At 41.8% G+C, this 23,784-nt stretch overlaps 1 protein-coding gene across 1 annotated transcript in view; it reads left to right on the top strand.

Moving 5' to 3' along the window:
* The window catches only part of SCN2A (sodium voltage-gated channel alpha subunit 2), a 131,238-nt gene that overhangs the window by 56,604 nt on the left and 50,850 nt on the right, over window positions 1-23,784 (top strand). Inside the window, exons 8-15 of the mRNA XM_075070143.1 lie at window positions 2,642-2,705; window positions 3,351-3,492; window positions 4,284-4,490; window positions 6,033-6,326; window positions 8,358-8,741; window positions 9,816-9,948; window positions 13,734-13,972; window positions 15,533-15,706. Of these exons, the coding sequence (XP_074926244.1) occupies window positions 2,642-2,705; window positions 3,351-3,492; window positions 4,284-4,490; window positions 6,033-6,326; window positions 8,358-8,741; window positions 9,816-9,948; window positions 13,734-13,972; window positions 15,533-15,706 (1,637 nt within the window). The remainder of the gene's footprint in view (window positions 1-2,641; window positions 2,706-3,350; window positions 3,493-4,283; window positions 4,491-6,032; window positions 6,327-8,357; window positions 8,742-9,815; window positions 9,949-13,733; window positions 13,973-15,532; window positions 15,707-23,784) is intronic.

Raw genomic sequence — 23,784 nt, 5'->3', positions numbered from 1 at the left:
GAAAGCTCACGCTCCAAAACGTCTGTTAGTCTATAAGGTGCCACAGGATTCTCTGCTGCTTTTACAGATCCAGACTAACACGGCTACCCCTCTGATACTTAACCTACATTGTAATTAGATCTTGTCTTACTATAATAACAGGGGCTAAGTATGTATCTCCCCCTCACAGTCTTGTAATATATTTATCCTCTCAACACCCTGTTTACTATTATCTCCATTTTACAGATGGAGGACTGAGCCACGAGACTAAGGGCCATATTTTTAAAGGTATTTAGGTGCCTAAAGATGCAGATAGGCACCTAGTGGGATTTTCAAAAGCACCTAAGTCCCAATGACTTTTTAAAAATCCACACTAGGTACCTAAATATCTTTAAAAACAGGATCTAAGGTTATATGGGAAGTCTGTGATAGAGCAAGGAATTGATTCTAAGTTTTCTGATTCCCAGGCTAGTGCCCTAACTACTGCTCCATCCTTCTTCTCTGAATAGTTATTAGATGACCTCCTACAGTGGGACTGCAGTTTTTCTTTAAGACATCTGGGGCATAAGGTTTGCACGTTGTCTGTATTTATATTAGATTCTCTACTGTGTCCAGCTTATGCTGTTGCAGTAGTGTAGAGACATGATCAAGGAGCTGGTTACAGTTCCCTGATTCTCTGGTTTCGTGTGGCCCAGCTGGCAATGGTCCATAAGGGTAAGTCTACACTGCATTTTAAAACCTGCAGCAGTGAATCTCAGAGCCCGTGTCTACAGGCTTGGGTTCACGCTATAGCACAAAAACATTGTGGCTCCAGCTCTGAAACCCAGCCCATCCTCTGGCTTCAGAACCTGAGCTCCAGCCCAAACCCAACCATCTGTGCAACAGTTTTTAGCACCATAGTCTATCCTAAGTCTGTAGACCTAGTCTCTGAGATCACTGCAGTGAGTTTTAAAACAAAATGGACATAAGGGACTGTCTGCTTTCTGGTGATGATCAGAAAACATCTCACTCTGGCTCTTCACTGTCCCTGCCATGATGTGCCACTTGCACCAAGAGTTGAACTAGTTCTGATGGTGCGACACCTATTAGAGATTCCCCATTCCAGGGGGAATCCATACAGGGGAGATAGGGGAAATTGCTGTTCCTTTTGCACCTCTTGAGTGACACAAAGGAAACTGGGGGCAAGAATCTGTATTTCCCAGACATTTCTTCATAAGTAAAACGAGTTGTCTTTTGTAAATGAAACCTATTCTTACTGCCATTGGCATTTTAAGATTAGTCATTCCTCTGGCCCAATATGTGGCACATGAGATATCTGATTTCATAATAGAAAGCTTTGTGTCTGTATCTCAAGGCCAATTTTCCTCTTAGCATAGTTTTATTCTGCTAGAGGCATAGTCAATAGATAAGTTACATCTGTCAATATGAAGCACACCAGAAATGCAATTTTACCCATGAATGCCCACTAAGAATGGATATTTTTGGTTTTTCTTACAGATATGTATATTCTCTGTTCCCCTTACTCCTGTCAGCCTTTAGACCAAAGACAGATATTGGGATATACTGTTTGGGAGATACCAAAGAAAAAAAGTCTGCTAATTCCAAACAGTACATTCAATCTCTTTTGATTCCATGAGAATTTTCAACAAATAGTTCTTCATCTTGATGATAGAATTTGGATTTTCCCTTAATATTGGGCTGGATTGTGCAACCCTTACTCACCCTGATGAGCACTTATTTTAAACATTATCCTAATTATGACAATGGGGCTGCTTGGCTGAGTAACTACTTGTCAGTAGGAGTAAGAGTTGCACAATCTAGCATTTTGCTCGTGCTATTTCACCAATTGATAACTTTAAAGGGCTGAATTTTGAACATCTTTGTGGCTATCTAAAAATCATCTCTCTACTTTTATTTACTTTGGATTTAAGTTGATGATGTTTGTTATTCAGTAATGAAACTTTAAGTACAATAGAACATGGATCCATTTACATCACCAGAGAATTTGGCTTAATAATGTGCGCGCGCGCGTACACACACACACACACACACACAGAGCTTGGTGGTCTCCCTCCACTTCTCAAAATCAAAGTATAATAGCAGCATGCTGTACTGAGTTCTCATGTTACTAAGATTTAATTACTTTGATAAATTGCAGTGTAGCAGTTGAATAAAGTAGTATCCTATGAAGTATTCACAAATAATTAAGATAAAAACATATGGACAAATACATTTTGTTGATTCAGCGTCCTTGTAATTTTTCATGGTGTTTGTTCAGTTATTTACAAATGTATAAAATTTGGTAATCCACAGTGGGTCTCCCAATCATTTGTATGGCTTAACAAGATTCTACTGTACTATTACTTTGCTGTGTCTCTAAAGAAATGCATCTTCTAGACCTGTTAGAAAATCTTTTGTTTGCCAAAAACATTATTTTTGCTTTTCCCCCTAGTTCTAAAATTATAAGATATCTCTCCTAAAATTATTTTTGTGGTTTCCGTGTTATGGTTACATTAATTTCCTTTAAAACACAAAAGTTTGTATTATTTTGTACGCATAAATTTAGATTTAAATGGTTTCTTTATGTGGTGACTAAACACATTTTTTCAGTAAATTCACCTCACTTCCCCCCTACCCTCAACCCCTTTCTCTTTATAAACAGGTCATTTTTACTTTTTGGAAGGACAAAATGATGCTCTGCTGTGTGGCAATAGTTCAGATGCAGGGTAAGAAAATGTTTCATTATATTTTATCTTTTATGATAACAGTTATATGTATAGATATAACTTAGGAAAACTCAACCAGACAACCCACTGCAGTCTTCCACAGTGTATTATTTCAAATCAACAAAGTTTCTGGAGTATGATACTGGATGTCTGAGTATCAGCATCAACATGACTTGAACTTGCAATGGTCCTATCTCAGTGCATCAGGCTAGCGTCTTTCCCTAAAAGTAGGCATTCAAATAATTTGAGAATAAACATTTGCTGCCATCTGGCTGAGTAGTGCCCTTATTATCAGCCATGGCAGTGGACACTCTTTTGCAATTCCACAGGACATGAGCTGACAAGCTTGTGAGAATCAAGAGCATGAATGGGAAGATAGTTTATTGTAAATTTTATTATTAAAGCATTGAAGTGTTCTTAGAAAATAACACACTTTTTTTCTTTTCTAATTTGTTTTGTCTTAGTTAACCTTACAGCATCCTTTATTGGATTGTTTTGTAGCATAAAATTTTAGCTGATGATAATGTAATCTTGAGTAAGTGACTGAATGTTGGCAGCTCATACTCCTGAACATTTCTGTGATGTACAGTAGTGTGTTATGATTTGGAGCATCTATTTAAAATAGCATTTCTTCTTCTTTTGTAGTCAATGTCCAGAAGGATATATATGTATAAAAGCTGGTAGAAACCCCAACTATGGCTACACAAGCTTTGACACATTCAGCTGGGCATTTTTGTCACTCTTTCGACTGATGACTCAGGACTTTTGGGAGAATCTTTATCAGCTGGTGAGGATCCACTAAAATAAACACTGTTACTCTACTACTACAACAACTACAACATAGCATTTACATAGTGCTTTTCATCCACATATCCCTGAGAATGCTTGGGGCAGGAACCATCTTTGTGTTTTGTGTTTCTGTACTACCTAGCACAATAGGGATCTGGTGGATGACTGAGGCTCTTAGGTTATACTGAATAAATAATAAGAATAATTTTGAATAATCAAGAATAACTGTATTAAGGTGAGTAACGTTATCTATCAATCTTTACCCAAATTGGTAAAGTATATTGTACAAACACAATCAGTGAATACCAGAGTCATGTTTGGCTCCCAGTTCAGTGTTCTTTATGTCACTAGACCACGCTTCCTCCTTAAGGGGCACATCCTGTCTCCAACCTCCTTGGGTGTGGATAAGGATAAGGTGTGACCAGTGGGCCTTCTACTGTGTGGATCTCCAGGATAAAACCCCAGTGTAAGGGGAGAGCTTTGGCAGCTGACACTACTACAGCGTCTAATTTGTAGTAGAAGTTGTGAAGCAGGTGAGCTGCAGAATCTTATTCACCTTGAACCCACTAGAGATTCTTCTGCAAAGCCCATTTAACTCTAGTTTTGCACTTGTGAGCAGAATGTGACCCACAAGATTTTTATATGGAAAACTATATGAATTATCTAAAATCAGTTGTGTCAACACAAGCTCTTACTATAATAGAATTGTGCATTGCTAAATTATAGTGTATAAAGACTATGTAGTACCTTTAAAAAACTGATAAAGCTATTTATTTGTTTTTTCCCCAGACTCTACGTGCTGCTGGCAAAACATATATGATATTTTTTGTTCTGGTAATTTTTCTGGGTTCTTTCTATCTGATTAACTTGATCCTGGCGGTTGTTGCCATGGCCTATGAAGAACAGAATCAGGCAACCATGGAAGAAGCAGAGCAGAAGGAGGCAGAATTTCAGCAAATGCTTGAACAGTTGAAAAAACAACAAGAAGAAGCTCAGGTACCTTTGTTATCCAAAACTGCTCCTTTAGTGCAAGACTATACACTGGTCCTTTTCAGCTGCAGGTGAGAATAAACCCTGCCCCCTTCACAGTAGTAAATTACTTCCCCCACACAAACACAGCCCCTGAACAAGAGTGAGCAATAGAGAAATAATGACTCTCCTGTACTCCTTACTCAGGCCTAAATGATCAGTTCAGTCTGTTGATTAGTAACAAATCTGGTAAAGAACACTGAGCTGAGACACTGGAGATTGAAGTCTCAGGTGGAGATGTGAAAAAAACACTAGTTCTGGTACATGAATTATTTACAGCTAAATGACTTTGCATTACATTTCTTGAATGTAACCCAGGACAAATACTTTGTGAAAATGGCAAGACTGAGCAGAAAATTACAATAGAGATTCAGGCCAAAAGAAAACTTACTTATTTTGTGGGCAGTGCTCCCCACTAGAGTACTGTTGCATCACTTGGAATCAGACTGGAAAAAAGGCATACATTTTAAATGGTGAGAGTAATTAGCACTGGAACAATTTAGCAGGGGTCATATTGGATTTTCCATCACTGACAATTTTAAAATCAAGACTGGATGTGTTGATTCAAGAAATTATTTTGGGGAAGTTCTGGGGCCTCTGTTATATAGGAGGTCAGACTAGCTGATCACAATGGTCTCTTCTAGCCTTAGAATCTATGAACCTTTGGGTCCTACTTTGAAGCCTCTTTCCTCTTTCTGAAGCCCCTCACACTTCCTAATGGACTAGTTGGTTGACTTACATCATACTCCTGGCCAGTGGCTAGCTAAAGCTGGAGCTGATCTGTATCTTCCTGGTACATGTCTGGCTAAAGACCTGCTGAGCTATGCCTTCTAGCAACATCTGGTGCTGACTGCAGCTTTAAAAAAAACATTATTTAGTCAAATTCTCTGCAAATGTTTGAGACTATAAGAAGCACCAGGGCTGTTGTGGAATATAGTTTAACTCAATTCTATGAAGGTCACTTACTGGAATGATGTCACTGATGTTAGTCCATTAAGGAGTTGGAAAGTATCCATATATGCAAAGGACCCAGCAAAGGTGGTTTAATGAAATGTTATCCCCTGTTACTGCAGATTTTTTTTCTCTTATATTTTCTTTTCTTTACATTCTTTCTTTGACTACATTCCCTGAACTTTGTATAGTTTGTTTGCTGGTTAAGATTAATTGAAAAAATGCTATATTGTTCCCTCTTCTTTAATCCAACAAAAACATGATTGTTCACCTGGGGCTCCAGTGATGCAGTTTTCTTCTGGATTTTTCTACTCTCTGTCAGATTCAGGGGTAGAATATCAGGGCCATTTCTGGTCTGGATTGCAATGGGCTGGTGAATTATTGTTCCTTGCACATTGACAGAAAGGTGCTTTGTGAAATATGCTATGCTTTATGAAGTGGGTTCAGTGGTTTCAGTGCTTCACTTTCACAAACATCACATTCACTCACTTTAAAAAAATAAATGTAAAAATATTAGTGTTGTACATTTTAATTGTGTGTAACTTTGTGACACAACAGGCAGCAGCAGCAGCTGCAGTAGCAGCTGATTCAAGAGAGTTCAGCGGAGTAGGTGGGGTAGGAGGATTCTCTGAAAGTTCTTCTGAAGCATCGAAGTTGAGTTCAAAGAGTGCTAAAGAGAGAAGGAACAGAAGGAAGAAGAGAAAACAGAAGGAGCAGTCTGAAGGAGAGGAGAAAGATGAGGAAGATTTTCACAAATCTGAATCAGAAGATAGCATCAGAAGGAAAGGTTTTCGATTCTCCATTGAAGGGAACAGGCTGACATATGAAAAGAGGTTCTCTTCTCCACATCAGGTACAGTGGTATTATCCATTAAACTGTCTTTTTTGCATCATAATCTGTTTGTCATGGAGAGTTCAGTAATGGTAAGGACACAAGGTGAACATCCTTATTCCTGCAGAAGGTGTCGCGGGATCTTTAATAGCGGCAAAGTGTTCTGTGGCACCTTATAGACTAACAAACGTATTGGAGCATGAGCTTTCATGGGTGAATACCCACTTCGTCAGATGCATTCACCCATGAAAGCTCATGCTCCAATACGTTTGTTAGTCTATAAGGTGCCACAGAACTCTTTGCCGCTTTTACAGATCCAGACTAACACATCTACCCCTCTTATACTTGACAGGATCTTTAATTAATTTCAGATGGTCAGGACTTTTTGTTAAACACTTGCAGTGAAATATGAAGCTGTTAAAATTGGAGAAATTTTGTTTTTCATTGCAAATTAAAAAAAACCACCTGAATGAAAAATGTGTCACTTCTCACATTTCTTTCTTGAAAATGGGCCCATTTACTTATGAAAATGGATGCATTCAGAGTGAATTGTGGTTTCAAGATTTTGCATGTTTGTAATCTGAAATATCACATTTCCAATGACAAAGCAGCCATTTAATGAACTTCACAAAAAAATAAAATATGAGAGACACAAAGTCACTTCATATGGCAAAAGTTTCCATGTGAAATTTTTCATGTGAAAAGTGTTCATTAGTTTCAGAACCTTGGTTTTATGTCTCAAAAAAAGATAGCAGTTCCAGTAGCAAAGTGCCACTTGCCTTTCTCCTGTATCATTGGCACAATGATGACTGAGAGAGAAGAGTGCCATCTACAGAATCCACAGCACATTTCCTTCAGCAACTGTCTTTTATGCAGAGGTCTTGGATCCCAACACTGACCCAGTTCAAGCATGTTTAGTGTGTGAGATCAGATAGGATAACAACACAAAGTCGTATTGCTCCAGCAATATAGGCTATGTCTACACTTAGAGCACTATGTAGAATGCAGACACTGCATGCTCCCCAGTACAGGTATAAATAGCAGTGTAGATGACGAGGCATTGCTTAGATGAGTAAAGTAAAGACATGCCAGAACTTTATGGTATATACTCTACATACTCTCTCCATGCCCCAACAGTGCTTCTTGCAGTATAGTGTCCCCTGCTGCCCTTCAGCCAGAGCCTTTCATTACTATGTGGAGCTTCACACTGAAGTGTGTTCACAGCCTCCTTTTCACTGCAGCGGTTAGTCACATGTGTCCTACGTGCTGCTGTAAGTGTAGATAAGGCCATAGTGTTTCTAATTAAATTATAATAAAGGATGACCATATGTAATCATTCAAATCATGAGGCGTATTCATATGAGTAAAGTTACACAAATGCTTGAATGGTTTTAGGACTGGAGCTTAATTTGAGTTCAGATCCTGAAAAGACTCATGCATATCAAATTCAATGGGACTACTCACACAAGTAAATTTATTCATATGCCCATATGTTTTTGCAAGATGATCCTTGTTAGTATTTGTTTAAGGAAATGCAAACAAAAAAGCCCTCTGAGAACTCCTTGCAGGATTGGGGCATAAATGAATAATATCTAGGAAAATATTTACATTTATTAAGCTAACCCATATTTGTTGGCTGTCTGTCAGTACAAAGTAGGGCCCAAGAAATTTGCAAAAAAATGTATGTAGCCAAGCATACAGACCAACCCAAAGCAGGAATAAATAAGAGTCTAGCTTCAGTTTTATTAATTTATGAACAGCATGCAATAAAATATGCAGTTAGAGGAAGCAATTTCATTAAACAGCATCTTTTACTATAATTAAACTGATTGATTTTATTTTTCTGAGTGGCAAAGTAACTGTGGGCAGTGGCAATCACTTGTGTGCTCTCTTTGATTAATTTTACTTTCAAGCCACCTAGGTGTGCGCGTGTGTATAATAGTCTCTTCCTTTGTCTATGACATAAATTGTTAGAACATATTAACTTTGTCCATATGAAAACATTTTTTAAGAATTTTCAGCTAGTAATTATATAATTTTCTTTTCATACAGTCTTTGCTGAGCATTCGTGGCTCTCTGTTTTCCCCAAGGCGCAGCAGCAGAACGAGTCTTTTCAGCTTCCGAGGTCGAGCAAAGGATGTAGGATCAGAAAATGACTTTGCCGATGACGAACATAGTACTTTTGAAGACAATGAGAGTAGAAGAGGTTCTCTCTTTGTTCCACATAGACATGGTGAACGGCGCAACAGTAACATTAGTCAGGCCAGTAGGTCATCCAGGATGATACCAGTGCTTCCCGCAAATGGGAAAATGCACAGCACTGTAGATTGCAATGGAGTGGTTTCTTTAGTTGGTGGACCTCCAGCTCTCACGTCACCTGGACAACTCCCAGAGGTGATCATTGCCAGCAGCGGCTGTTTTACGAATGAAAGGAAGGTTCTAGTAGGCAAGGTGGCCTACTACACACGCCTGTGTTTCTACAAAATGAAATCACTTGGGAATGATTTCTGCTTGGTCAAGCTGTGAATGATCCTGTATATTTTAACACCTTTAATATTGTCCACAAATGACACAGGCTAAAAACTGAAATTTGTCTCCCAATCTCTAATTAAATACCTGAAAATACGTGTTAATACACTAGGAATTAACAAGATAAAATAATACATAATATAATAAGCAAAATGTATGGCTTTATTATATATCAAGGCAGTCAGTACATTTTCAATGAAGATTTAATTGGGAAGTTCTGCATTCCTATATCAGATGGATGTCAAAAATTACAAAAATGATAAATGGGCTATATATAATGGAATAAATTAAGTCACGGTATAACTCCACGTACCCCTGTCAATAGAATACTGTGTTTATCTTGAATAGGTTGTGATACTACTACTCTCAGTCAGTTCAAGATTCTTACAGGTTAATTTTTTGTATAAATTTCAGTGTGATTAGACATTATTTGTCCTTTGATTTTGGTTTGAAAATTTAGGTATAGGCTTACTATATCGATATTCACTCTAAATGAAGAATCAACCCAAGAAAATGGGTACACCCCACTTATGCCTACAGCTGCCTGTCTATGTAGGCTGTGCGGATACAGATTTATGAAGAGATATGCACACATATTTAGAAAGATATTTATAAGAAAGCTCAGTGCCAAATTCTGTGGATCTTTTTTCAAATTTTCAAATAGTTAAATCCAATGTGAGAAAGACATGCAAACTGAATTTCTGGGCCATGAATCAGCAAAGTATATAAGCACATGCCTAACTTTAAGCACACAAGTAGTCCTGTTGCAGTCAATGTGACTATTTACATGCTTAAAGTTAGGCATGTGCTTAATTTTTTAACTGAACTGGGACTTAAATGAAATCAGTATACAGGGGATATGAACCTACATGTCCCTCATTTTCCTGGAAACTCATTACATTTTTATAGAATCCATATAGCATTTGCTTATTAAATCAACACACATGGTGATAGTCTATTTTATCAGCATTTTATTTTCAGGGCACAACAACAGAAACAGAATTAAGAAAGAGACGGACAAGTTCTTACCATATTTCTATGGATTTCCTAGCAGAGCCCAGAGCAAGGCAAAGAGCAATGAGTTTAGCCAGCATACTCACAAACACAATGGAAGGTATGTAGCATGGGATGTTTGATATGACTAAATATAAATAGTATATATACCTGGTTAGAGAAAAACTCTGCAACACTTGACTTGTTCACCTGGAAGTGTATATGAGAAGGGATGGTCTTGTGGCTAAAGCACAGTACAGTGAGTTAGGAGACTAGGCTTCTACTCCTGGCTCTGTCACAGATTTCCTGTTTGACTTTGGGGAAGTGACTGAGTATCGGTCTTCACTATGGATTTTTGTTGACATAGGTGTCAGTCAGGGTGTGAAGAGGTGTGATCCATGACTGACATACTTGTGCTGGCAGATGTCCTTAGTGTAGATGAAGCTATACTGGCAAAGCTGGTGACTGGTATAGCTTGTTTTACTCATGGTGGTGATTTTATTATATCAGTACAAAGTGTCCACATCAGGAGTGTACTGATGTTATAGTATACCATTTTTCCTGTATCAGTAAAGTGCTCCTGGTGTAGACAAGGCCTAGGGCTGTGTCAATGCTAGATTTTTACATAAGATTTCCCACCATTACTTTCACAAATGCAATTCAGTTGGGAGGCAGCAATGGTTGGAATGCTAGCTAGAGCAGCCACAGGTGTTCTAGCTGCCAAGTAATCCAACCCTGCTCAGATCAGGTCTATTTTCAGTTCCTACACTAATATTCCCACCATTTCTGTCTCTTGTGGAGCCACATTGATAATAGCACCAGCAGGTCCTTAGAACTTCTTGCCTTCAGGAGCAGCAGCTGTCTTTTCTGTTGAGGTCTTGGATCCCAACACTGGCCTAGCTCAAGCATGTTTAGTATGTGAGATCAGATAGAATAACAACACAAAGTCGTATCACTCCAGCAATATAGGCTATGTCTACACTTACAGCACTATGTAGAATGCAGACACTGCATGCTCCCCAGCAAGGTATAAATAGCAGTGTAGATGATGAGGCATTGCTTAGGTGAATGGAGTAAAGACATGCCAGAACTTTGTTGTATATACGCTACATACTCTCTACATGCCGCAAAGGTGTCTCTTACCATCTACACAGCTATTTTTAGCATTGTAGTGTCCCTCTGCCTCCCTTCTGCCAGAACCTTTCATGGCCATGTGAAGCTACACACTGAAGTGTGTTCACAGCCTCCTTTTCACTGCAGCGGTTAGCCACATGTACCCTACATGCTCCCGTAAGTGTAGACAAGGCCATAGTGTTTCTAATTAAATCATAATAAAGGATCACCATATGTAATTATTCAAGTCAAGAGGAGTATTCATATGAGTAAAGTTATACAAATGCTTGAATGGTTTTAGGATTGGAGCTTAATTTGAGGTCTGATCCTGAAAAGATTCATGCGTATGAGTAAATTTACTCACATGAGTAGCCCTATCAATGATTTTGTTTCATTCCACACAGTGAACCCACTTTAGATAATTAACAATAAACAAAAAATTAACTGCTTCATAGCTAAAGGTCAAGTTGTAGGTCTTTTATAGGCTTGTTTTAATTGTCTTTGTTACCACCTTGAGGCTCTTGGCACCAGCTTTCTCCTTGGGTAGCAGCGCAAAATAGGATCTGAAAATCAGAAGATCATAACTAAAACAAAACAGCACCACATCACCCCTCTTACAGTAAAGTGCAAAAGCATGTCTCTCATGCACCTCAAGATCACATGGGCAAAGGAAAGGTTTTATATGCCAAGAGGACAAAGTTAAGGGCATATTCATGTGTCTTGGTTCTTGTCTAGAGACAAACAGGCAAGAGTCCCACTTATAGAGTCATAGACTTTAAGGTCAGAAGGGACCATTATGATCATCTAGTCTGACCTCCTGCACAATGCACAGATGCTGATAGCAACTGAGTTCCCCTTGTTTCGATCAAAGGATACTATCAGACAAGCAGATGAGGTGCCCACTCATGCAGTCAGTGACAATCACCAGGTTCTTCTACTCTTGTCACAGAAATACTACTAGAAGCGATCAGAGAAGTCCCCACCCTCAGCCATGACAGCCATTGGATATAAAATAAAAGAACAGCATGGGCTAAGTGACCCTGTCTCTGACTCTCAAGTGCAAGTAAAATCCCTCCAAAATGATTTAATTAGTTTGACTTTTATGGGGAACAGTCATGTATCCTTCTCTTGTATTCTTGTACTCTGATGCTTCCATCCATTTCTGTTGGGATAACTGGTGGATAACAAGGGCAGTGATGAGGCGTAATGGTTCCTTACAATCTGGGCCCTGAGTCTCTCCAATTCTGACATTGATAGGGCCAATCTAGCTATTAGACATGGAAAACAGTCTCATAAACCTGAGAGAAAAACTCACACAAGAAATGAGAGCATGTGCCACATCCCAACCCTCAGGTAAGTTCTATACTGTGTCAGAAGGTGATTGAAGTACTAGGTATTCAAACCAAAGACAAAGATCTGAATCACCTGCAGGCAGCATTTCCCCTAGAAGTAACAGAAGGAAATGGGGGACTGATGAATTTGTACCATTACGCTGTATGTTTTTCACAGAAAAAAGGATTATGAGAATTCCAGAATCTTTCCATCCAAAGATATTGTCAGCATTTAGTAGAACTCATCGGAGAGATGCTTTCTTTTTTTCCAAATTCATCATAGCCAAGAAAATTTATGGCATAACATGGACATGTGAAGGCAGTGAAAATATACAAGTTCAGGACAAATTCATATAGATTATCCACACTGCACTTTGTTGTTATTAATTATTTACATTTATTATTATTATTTGTAGTAGTAAATGACAGTTCCTGCACCAAAATGCCTACAAAATGCCTACAATCTATAAATTGCTTTCCCTACACAGTATGATAGAAGAAGGTGTCTCAGGCCCCAGTGTTCAGGTTGGATTACAAACTATATATTCAAGGCATACAAGAAGCAGAATGTGGTAGAAATGTAAGAATTGCCATATATTCCCATATCCTTATTTTTTTTATGATCTTGCTAAACTCCTGACCTCAACTAGGTTAGGAGTTTAACTGCCATATGAGGAGAGATTAATAAGACTTAGACTTTTCAGCTTGGAAAAGATACGACTAAGGGGAAGATACGATATAGGTCTATAAAATCATGACTGGTGTGGAGAAAAGTAAATAAGGAAGTGTTATTTACTCCATCTCATAACACAAGAACTAGGGGTCACCAAATGAAATTAATAGGCAGCAGGTTTAAAACTGGTAAAGGAAGTAATTCTTCACACAACATGCAATCAACCTGTGGAACTCTTTGCCAGAGGCTGTTGTGAAGGCCAAGACTATAACAGGGTTTTAAAAAAAAAACTAGATAAGTTCATGGAGGATAGGTCCATCAGTGACTATTAGCCAGGATGGGCAGGGATGGTGTCCCTACCCTCTGTTTGGCAGAAGCTGGGAATGGGCAACAGGGGATGGTTCACTTGATGATTATCTGTTCATTCTCTCTGAGGCACCTGACATTGGCCACTGTTGGAAGACAGGATCCCGGGCTAGATGGACCTTTGGTCTGACCCAGTATGGCCGTTCTTATGTTCTCACTTCCAGAAGTTGTTATTATGTCTGACATATACAGGACTGACAGACATATCTTTTGAGAGAGAGAAAATAATTAGTACTTACCTGTTTTGTTTTTTTCTAAACATAATGTGGCTGGCCATCAGTCTGGGTCTCAAGGGATCTGTTTCATCATACCATTTCTGTCACCTAAACATTGAGAAGAATTCTTAGGCCTTAAAACAAAACGCATTTGATACATATAATAAAGAGCTATCTTTTTAAATTTGTTTTACGCTTTTCCCTCTAGAACTTGAAGAATCCAGGCAGAAATGCCCACCATGCTGGTATAGATTTGCTAATACATGCTTGATCTGGGATTGCTGCACTCCATGGTTAAAAGTAAAACATATTGTAAATTTGATTGTGATGGATCCATTTGTCGATCTTGCTATTACTGTCTGCATTGTTTTAAACACATTGTTTATGGCCATGGAGCATTATCCAATGACGGAACAGTTTAGTCACGTGCTTTCAGTAGGAAATCTGGTAAGTCTTTCATAATGTATCATGTGATATACAAATACATTTCTCTTGAAAAGAATTATCAAGTGTCTTTATACATTTTACAAAGATATTTTGTACAGTCTGTGCTATGTTCACAGGCAGCTCCATTTAACTATGCATGTTTAAGATACACTGTTTGTCTTTTCTTTAATACAGTGTTTGTAAGAGACCTCAAAAGCATATCTCCAATTTTGCCTGTAGAGACTGCTAATAAACAGGTTTATTTCATTCCCCTTCAAAAAAATTCTCCTATTTTTAGAAAAATAAGGAGCAGACACCAGAAGTCCTGTAAAATTGTCTGATATTGTGAATGGCTCTCTCAATTGTCATGGATCTCATTTACAGAAGGGCATGCTCCCAGAAATGGTAATCAGTGTGACAGAGTACAGAGGATCACTCTTGTTGATAAATTGCAATCTGGTTACAAAATACACGCCCTATGCCTTATTTGTGAGGTACTTCCTTCTTCAGTAGAACCTAGATTTGGGGTCAGAATGTGCCTGGATGGGGGAGGGGTGAGGACGGGCAGAAGCAACCTCCTTCACCTTGTACTCTCCTACACTAGAGGCAGACACAATTCGAAGGGACAGTTTGATAATCTCTGACCTCCTATATAACACGGCCATGGTATTTCAGCCGGTGATTCCTGCAGCTAGTGCAATAACTTGTAGCTGAATTAGATCTTTTTGAAAAACAATCAGTCTTGATTTAAAGACCCCATTGGTAAGCTGTTTCAGTGGGTTAATTACCCCCTTATTGTTAAAAACGTTCACCATATTTCTAGTTTGAATTTTTCAACATTCACCTTCTAGCCGTTGGATCTTGTCACATCTTTGTCTGTTTGGTTACAGAGGCCTTTACTATCAGATAATTATAGACCATGATTGAGTTGCAGTGCAGTCCCTGTACTCTTCTAAGTATAGAAATTGCTTCCTGCTAACTCTTCCTGATGTGCTAGCAACCCCAAAGGATGGAACAGGAAGAGGCCATGGTTCTGACCCCAGTGCACTGGACACCAATGTGGAAAGATGCGCAGGGGAGAACATAGTCCACCTTGGAAAAAGATGGTGCCATTGGTTGATAGTGCCTTCTGGAGGTCATCCTGGGAGAAAGGTTGCTCCACACCATCCTCAATATAGTCTATGTCAAAATGGAAAAATCTGGTCTCAAATAAGTTTAGCCTTATCTCAAGAAATGGAGCAAAGATGTCATTTGAGAAGGAAGGAACAACTAGAATGGGTTCTGTGTGACAATCTCTCCATACATGCTTATTAGCAGTTTGAAGAGAAGACCTATTTCCCTTCTTTGCTGGTTTCCATTTAGCAATTAAATGTTGTGAGGTATGTTTTAGCTTCATTTATGAATTTGATTGCTAAATCAGTGCACAGAAATATTTAGAAGCTATTTAGATTTATCATAGAAAGCCCTTCTATTTTGGTAAGAGTCACTGGACACATATAACTTGTTAAAAATTGTCACTATTATTTTTATCTAAAACATTCTTCAATATTATTAGAATAACAGATTATCTTTTACCTTTAGGTCTTTACTGGGATCTTCACAGCAGAAATGTTTCTGAAGATAGTTGCTATGGATCCTTATTATTATTTCCAAGAAGGCTGGAATATTTTTGATGGTTTTATTGTGAGCCTTAGTTTAATGGAGCTTGGTCTTGCAAATGTGGAAGGATTATCTGTTCTCAGATCATTCAGATTGGTAAGTACACTAGTAAACAATTCAGGTTTTTACATTATATGTTTAGACACACAAATATACTGTTTCGTTTTTAATTTTCTCTTTGTATATTATGAATCTGGTGTACATTAATTTTCTCCAAAGCGAGTATTCTGCAGATCCTTATTACCGAGTCAGAAGTTCATTGCATCATTTTTTAAAAGCTACTAAATTGCCCAGCGACTAGTTGCATGCATCTACTGTAGGTCATGCATCTTCCTCACAATGCATTAGTAATCTAACTTTCTTCTTTGAGTGATTGTCCACACAGATTGCACTCTTGGAGTGTGAGTTTGGAGTCTTTTTAATATCAGTGTCTGCTGGAGCTGCATAGATGCCCTGAGTGCCTTCTCATTCCTCAGACCCAAAGGCATAAAGGGTGGGGTAGCCACAACCACACTCCATTCCTTCTTATCACCAATGCCTGCAAGATGGAACCCTGTAGTATCTGTGAGACAGAACCCTGTAGTATCTGCATTCCTTGCTTTTAGTGTGCAGCTAGCTTAGTTCTCCTACAGTTTGTCAAGTTTATTGCTAATTTTAGCTCAGTATTGGTAAGTTTTCTTTGCCAATTGGCTTAGACGTTCTGTATAAGGACATTTTCCCAGTAAAGACCCCCTATTCATGGGCTTTTCTCCCCCATAGAATAGCCAAAATGAGGAAAAGGACAAATATAGTGGGCATAATTACTCCAGAGAAAATCATCAGCTCTGGCCATTTCATTCTCCTCCTCCGCAGATGAGGCAGTTAATCTTCCATCCACTGCTTCAATAAATGAGCTAAAGGCTTTCCAGGACTTGTTAAAATAATGGCAGAGATGCTAGATTCTTCCTGGAGGCCATCCAGAAGAAATAACATAAGTATTTGGATATTCTGCTATGGGGTAACTAACCATATTGTTAATAATGGACTACTCAAACCATCCACATTGATCTAGAAAACCCTTACCCCCTTAATCCCAGTGACACTGAAAAAGGCAGAAAGGAGATACCAGGCATCTGCTAAAGGGTTTGAATATTTCCATTAATGCTCTTCCCAGTATACTTATAGTACATATGGCCCTTGAGAGGTCAAAGCAGGAGAGAAGGCATTAGACTCACTGGGGCCCAGAGCAGAAACTAAGGAGTGTGCCCCCACCCCGTCTCAGCTGTTCACACATTGGATTTCTGCAGTGTTTCTGAAGCCAAAGCCAATGCCCTGCCACTAGGGGCTAAAGCCGAAGCTCCTCAATGCCAAGCCCCTGTGGCATGGGGCCCCAGGCATTGCCCTGCTTCCTACCCCCTAACGGCAGCCTTGCAAAGCTGTAAGGCTAGACCAATCTACCCCTCAGGAGAAATGACATGAAGGGCTTAGATCTTTTTGGGTGGACCCCCTCAGATGAGTGTGTCAAATTTTCAGACACTGTTCTCTGCATATCAATTTCTGTTACAGGATAGACTTTCCAATTTAATGGATAGACTCCCGAAAGAAGTCCACTGAAGTGTCTAATGACAGAGAGTCAGCCCAGGGCCTGAACAGCAATAAAAGCAGTGCTTAATGCATCAAACACAGCAGAAAGGTTGATGGCCTCTGCCATGGCGATGAGGAGGTCTTCTTGGCTTGCATCCGGAATTCCACTGGGGATCCAGGTCACCGGACTTCTGATTCAGACCCCAGAGCCCATCTAAGATCCTTGGTACTGTATGTCCCAGCCCCCCTCAAAAAGCATCCAAGACAACAGCAACCATTCTAGAGATAGAGACCATATTATCAGTACTAGCCACAGCAATGGTCTTCAGTTTGTCTGAGGAAGAGGCAGCAATTTCACCAAAGATGACCACTGCTTCTTCCTCAGCTGCCCCTAATCTGGGGCTTAAGCAAGCAACAGTTTTGATGTGTACATCTAGAGTCTTGTTAGATGACCTTCAGATCCTCCTCCTTCCACCCTCCTTTTGGCAACCTCCTTCCCTATTTCCAAGAAGCTTGGGTTGTTCTTCAAGTGCTTGCTCATATCAACTCCAAGTATGTGTGTGCGTGCCACATGCACAGTCATTGGAAGGCTTTCCCCCTAGCGGTACTCATCACGTCAGCTGTGGAGTCCCCTGGAGTCGTGCCTTCATGGCGATGTATGTAGGTCCCTGCCGACTTACCGCCTCTTCAGTTCCTTCTTACCACCTGTGATGGTTGGAGCTGCTTCTTCTCTCTATTGCTATGGCAAGCGATCCCCTAGTGGACTTTCCTATTTGTATCTGTAAATAGTTTTAATTAGAGTTAGTTAGTGGCTTTAATATAGGATAGTTAGTTAGATAAGTTTCTGTTGGGGTTTATTCCCTCCATGTTCTTCCTCTCCCCCCACCCCGTTTCTCAGTCCCAAGGCTTCAAACCGTGCAGGTACTACCAGAAGCCTATGCCCAGGGGAGACCCGCCTGCTTAAAGTGCTTGGGAGAAGCCCACCAGACTGACAAGAGTAAAATCTGTAAAGGCTTCTGCCCAAGAACCAAGAAGGAGAGGAACTTTAAGTTAAAACTTCTCCTTATGGAGTCTGCTCTTTGTCCTCAACTGGCACAGCCCATATTGGCCTCAGTGTGGGAGGCTGCAGTGCCAATAAAGGACTGTGGGTCTAGAGACCCATAGCACCAGCATTCTCCAGCACAGAAGATGAGCTGTGTGGCTTCCTGGCATTGCTTGCACTTGCCAGTGTTGCACAAAAAGTAGAAGAGAGCCACAAGGGTGTGTTCGCACACATTGAGAGTAGTGCAGCACGAGGGTGCCCATGGAGTGCGTCCTGTGCCCCTGCTCCTGCAAAACAGGCAACGTTGACTCTAACCTCACAGTGTGGGAGAGCCAAATGGGGGAGTTGGATCTTCCATTCACCCCAGACACGGTTGAGGCTGCCAGGAACCTCATAGTGATGACAGCCTCGCAGACCCCGGCACTGGCAGCACTCATATTGCATAGAGGAGCCATGCTTTCTAAGGGCAAACCGGCCATGATGCTGCACTGGTCACCTCCCCTCGGCACCACTCTCCGGCACCATCCCACTCGGCACTGTCGTGATCACCAAGGTCGAGTTCGGAGCCAGAATTGTACATCTCCGGATGGAGCCAGCACCGCTCTCATCACCGTCACTGAGGCTGACACCAAGGCCAGCACCGAGACCGCCCTGCCACCATGCAGGAAGTATCAGCACGAGAAGACCTCCATGAGTTAGAGGGTCAGGATGACCTAGTGCTGCTAAGGGCAGCATCCTCCTCCTCTCCAGATGAAGCAGTAGCGGATTCATCTGCCACATTGCTGACTATGGACAATAGAGTCCACCAAGAGCTTTACTCAGAGGGGTAGCAGAAAATCTGGGCCTCCAGAGGGAGGAGATGTCAGAAGAAGCAGATCCCCTGGTGGACATCCTGACTCCTGAGAGTCCTTTAAGGGTGGCCTTAGCCTTGAACAAGATCATCCATAATATCACCAAGAAGACCCTATGGCAAACTCCCACCTCCATTCCCCCCATGGTCAAGGTGGGTGGAAAAGAAGTACTTTGTACTCTCCAAGGAGTACAAATACCTATTCACCAACCCTCAGCTGGGCACTCTGGTTGTGGCAGCGGCAAACACAAAAGAAATACCAGGGCAACAGGGTCTTACGCCCAAATTTAAGGAGGCAAAAAAGCTGGACCATTTTGGCCATAAGATCTATTCCACTGCAAGGCTCCAGCTTTGGATTGCCAATCAACAAGCGGTCCTCAGCCGCTATAATTTTAACTCTGGGAACACTTTGTCCAAGTTCAAGGAATTACTCCCAGCTGACTCACTCCAACTTTGGAGCCATCCTCGAGGAGGGCAAGGCTATCACAGGGACCTCCTTGCAAGCTGCATTGGACTCAGCAGACTCAGCAACACTCATGATGTCCACTGCTATAGCCACGCGAAGGAGCTCATTTTGGACCTTCCACATGAGGACCAACAAATGATTCAGGACTTGCTCTTCAATGGCTTGGGTCTGTTTGCAAAGCAAATGGACTCCAGGCTCCACAGTCTCAAAGACTCAAGAGCAATATTAAAATCCCTGGGGCTCCATGCGCCAGCCCCACAAAGAAAGCATTTTAAGCCTCAGCCTCCGCCATGCTTCTACCCCTCTCAGTTCAGACAAGATTATAGTAGGAAGCAGTGGTAGGAGTAATGGGCGAAGGCCTTCACAGCCATCTTCCAACCAGGGCCAGAGCTCAGCAAGACAGTCTTCAGCTCCCAAGCAAAACTCTTGAAGATGTGCCTAGGGGCAACGCACCAGTCACAATCCCGGATCCTTCTCCCCGTTTTTGAATCGTCAACCCCATTTTTACGAGGCCTGGGCCCAGATCACCTTAGACCAATGGGTCTTGCACACAGTAGAATTGGGATATTCTCTCCAATTCTGTTTCCTTCCTCTCTCCCACCCCTTTTTCTCATTCCTCTTCAGGGACCCTTCTCACAACCAACTTCTCATACAATAAGTGCAAGTGCTCCTAGAAGCCAGAGTCATAGAGGAGGTCCCTCAGAAGTTCTGGGACAAAAGTTTCTATTCCTGATATTTCCCAATCCTGAAAGCCAAAGGTGGGTTAAGACTAACCTCAACAAATTCATGAAAAAGCTGACGTTCCATATGATCTCTCTGGCCTCCATTATTCCCTCCCTGGATCCGGGGGATTAGTACACTGCCCTCGACTTGAAGGACACATACTTCCATGTGTCGACTGTGCCAACCCACAGGTGGTTCCTCTGCTTTGTGGTCAAGAACACTCATTATCAATTCACACTTCTCCCCTTCGGGCTATAAGTGGCTGCTTGGGTGTTCACCAAAGCATGTCCATTGTTGCTGCCTTCCCAAGGCGGCAACAGGAACAATTTTCCATACCTAGATGACTGGCTTGTCAAGGGTTGTACCAAAGCCCAAGTGGAACAGTACATGAACCTCATACAGTACACTTTCAAAGAGCTCGGACTAATACTGAATGTGCCGAAATCAGCTCTAACCCCTGCGCAGTGAATAGAACTTATTGGATCTCTCTTAGACTCAGGTCAAGCCAAAGCATTCCTTCTGGAGTCTCGTTTTCTGAGTATGGGCGCCATCATAGAGGACCTAAGGTAATACCCCACGACTATGGCCCAAGCTTGCCTAAAGCTGCTCAGTCACATGGCCACTTGTACATATGTAGTACAGCACACAAGACTTAAGCTCCAGCCTCTGCAGGCCTGGCTGGCCTCAGTATACAGGCCATCCCGAGACAGCCTAGATAAGTTAGTTACACTTCCTCCTCCAGTTATTGAAGCCGTCCTGTGGTGGATCAACCCACAAGTGATGTGTGCGGGAGTGCCTTTCTCCAGCCCCTAACCCTTGATGTCTCTAGTCATAGATGTGTTGGCAATGGGATCGGGATGCACTTAGGAGGACTCTGGACTCAGGGCCTCTGGTTCCAGGTATAACTTTCACAGCACATCAACGTCAGGGAGCTAAGAGCAGTCCGCTTTGATTGTCAGACATTCTAGGCCCATCTGGAGGGCAGATGTGTATAGGTGTTGACCAACAACATGACAGCAGTGTTCTATATAAACAGACAGGGTGGTGTTTGTGCCTCTCCCCTGTTCTGGGAAGCCCTCAAGCTGCAGGATTTCTGCATCGCCCATTCAATACATCTAGAGGCATTGTACCTTCCAGCATCCCAGAATGAACTGGCCAATCATTTCAACAGGTCATTTCACAGTCACAAGTGGTCCCTCCGCCCAGATGTTGTGATCAACATCTTTTAACAGTGGAGGTTTCCCCGAATAGATTTGTTTGCAACAAAAGAGAACAGGAAGTGTCACCAGTTTTGCTCCTTCCTGAATCACAGCCTGGGCTCACTCGCAGATGCTATACTCCTCTGTTGGAAGGACCATCTACTATACGCATTCCTGCCCTTCCCACTTGTAACAAGGTCCTGCTGAAGATCAGAAAGGAGGGAGCATCATTGATATTAATAGCACCAACGGGGCCACGCCAGCACTGATTCACCACACTTCTAGACCTGTCAGTGGACATGCCGATAACCCTGCCCCTGGTCCCAGATTTGATCACACAGGACCATGGCCACCTCCAGAATCCCAATCTGCAGTCTCTCTGTCTCATGGCATGGAAACTCTTTGGCTAAGCCCTTCGGAGCTCACATGCTCAAACCCTGTTAGAAGAGTCCTCCTTGGCAATAGAAAGACATCCACTAGGGCCACGTATATGGCCAAGTGGAAAAGATTCTCCATTTGGGTATTACAAAGTGATATTCCACCCTTACAGTCATCGATTCCCTTTATCCTGGACTATTTGCTGCATCTGAAACAGCAAGGTCTGTTGGTATTCTCAGTAAAGGTGCACCAGGCCCCTATCTCAGCTTTCTACCCCAATTCAATTGGTCACTGTTTTTGCAAACCCCATGGTGGGCCACTTCCTCAAAGGCATAGAGAGACTGTACCCTCAAGTAAGGCAGCCAATTCCCCCATGGGATCTCAACCTGGTGCTCTCTAGACCAGTGGTGGGCAAACATTTTGGCCTGAGGGCCACATCTGGGTATGGAAGTTGGACGGCGAGCCATGAATGATCACAAAATTAACAATTCATATTCAAACAGGGACAACGTAAGTTTCTTTAAACATCTTATTAAAATAATTCTGTTGAACAATGCACTGTTAGAAAATTACATTACTGAGTTGTTGTTGATTTTACCACACAATTTTGCTCCTGTCTGAACACAAATTATATGTTAGCTAAAACTTTTTAGTGTACTGCAGTACATACTTCACGCAAAGATGAAATAATGTCATTCCTGCAGCATCCCCGAACGGCCTCATTTTCAAAAGAGCTGTGATGGCAACTGTTTTTTTAAATCAGAAAAGACGTTGCGCTAGGCCCACCCACCTATCATTCAGGCTCACCCATCTCATCAAACCCCCAACCCTGCTCCCCAGCTGGAGCGGGGCAAGCCCGTAGCCCCACTCCCTGACCGCAGCACCGGGCAGGCGTCATGGGGCAAGTCCCCTGACCCCACTCCCTGGTGGGAGCACTGGGCAGGCAGAGTGGAGCAAACCCCCAACCCCGCCCCCCACCCGGAGCGCTGGGCAGGCGAGAGCCAGATAAAAAATTCTGACAGGCCAGACGCAGCCCATGGGCTGTAGTTTGTCCACTCCTGCTCTTGACTGATGGGACCTCCTTTCAAGCCCTTAGCAACATACTTCTGGAAAATAGCATTCCTGATGGCTATAACCTCAGCCAGGGATGTGTCTGAGCCTCAGGCCTTAACTTCAGAGCCTTCGTACACAGTCTTCAATAACGACAAAGTGCAGTTGTGTCCACACACTGCCTTTCTCCCAAATGTAGTTTCACAATTCCACATGAACCAGGATATTTTTCTCCCTATGTTCTTTCATAAGCCACGAATTAGCAACAGGGGATGAATGCTTCACTCCCTGGATGTCAGACAGGCATTAGCCTTCTACATTGAAACAACAAAGTCATTTTGGAAATCAATGCAACTCTTCATTGCAGTTGAGGAGCAGATAAAGGGGCTTCCAGTCTTGTCCCAAAGGATCTCTTCTTGGATTACATCTTGTATTCAGGCATGTTATGACTGCCCGTATGCTGATGGTACACTCCACAAGGGCACAGGCATCTTCAGCAGAGTTCCTGCACAAGTTCCTATTCAAGACATCTGCAGAGCAGTGACATGGTCACCGATCCACACCTTTATGTCGCACTATGCCATTACACAGCAGGCCAGAGATGATGCAGCATTCGGGAGAGCGGTGCAACAATCAGTGAATCCATGAACTCTGATCCTGCCTCCTACGTAAGGCTTGGGAGTCACCTACTTGGAATTGACTTGAGCAAACGAAGGAGAAGAAAAAACAGTTACCTATCTCTCATAACTGTTGTTCTTTGAGATGTTTTCCTCATGTCTATTCCAAGACCCATCCGCCTCCCCTCCATCAGAATATCTGACAAGAAGGAACTGAGGCGGCAGCGGGTTGGTAGGGGCCTATATATACCTCCTTAGAGGCGCGTCTCCAGGGGGTTCCACAGTC

The sequence above is a fragment of the Chelonoidis abingdonii genome, chromosome 10, assembly GCF_003597395.2.
Source record: "Chelonoidis abingdonii isolate Lonesome George chromosome 10, CheloAbing_2.0, whole genome shotgun sequence".
In the NCBI taxonomy this organism is placed as follows: Eukaryota; Metazoa; Chordata; order Testudines; family Testudinidae; genus Chelonoidis; species Chelonoidis abingdonii.
The sequence above is the reverse complement of the archived record's forward strand: the minus strand, read 5'-3'. Positions and strand labels throughout refer to the sequence as shown.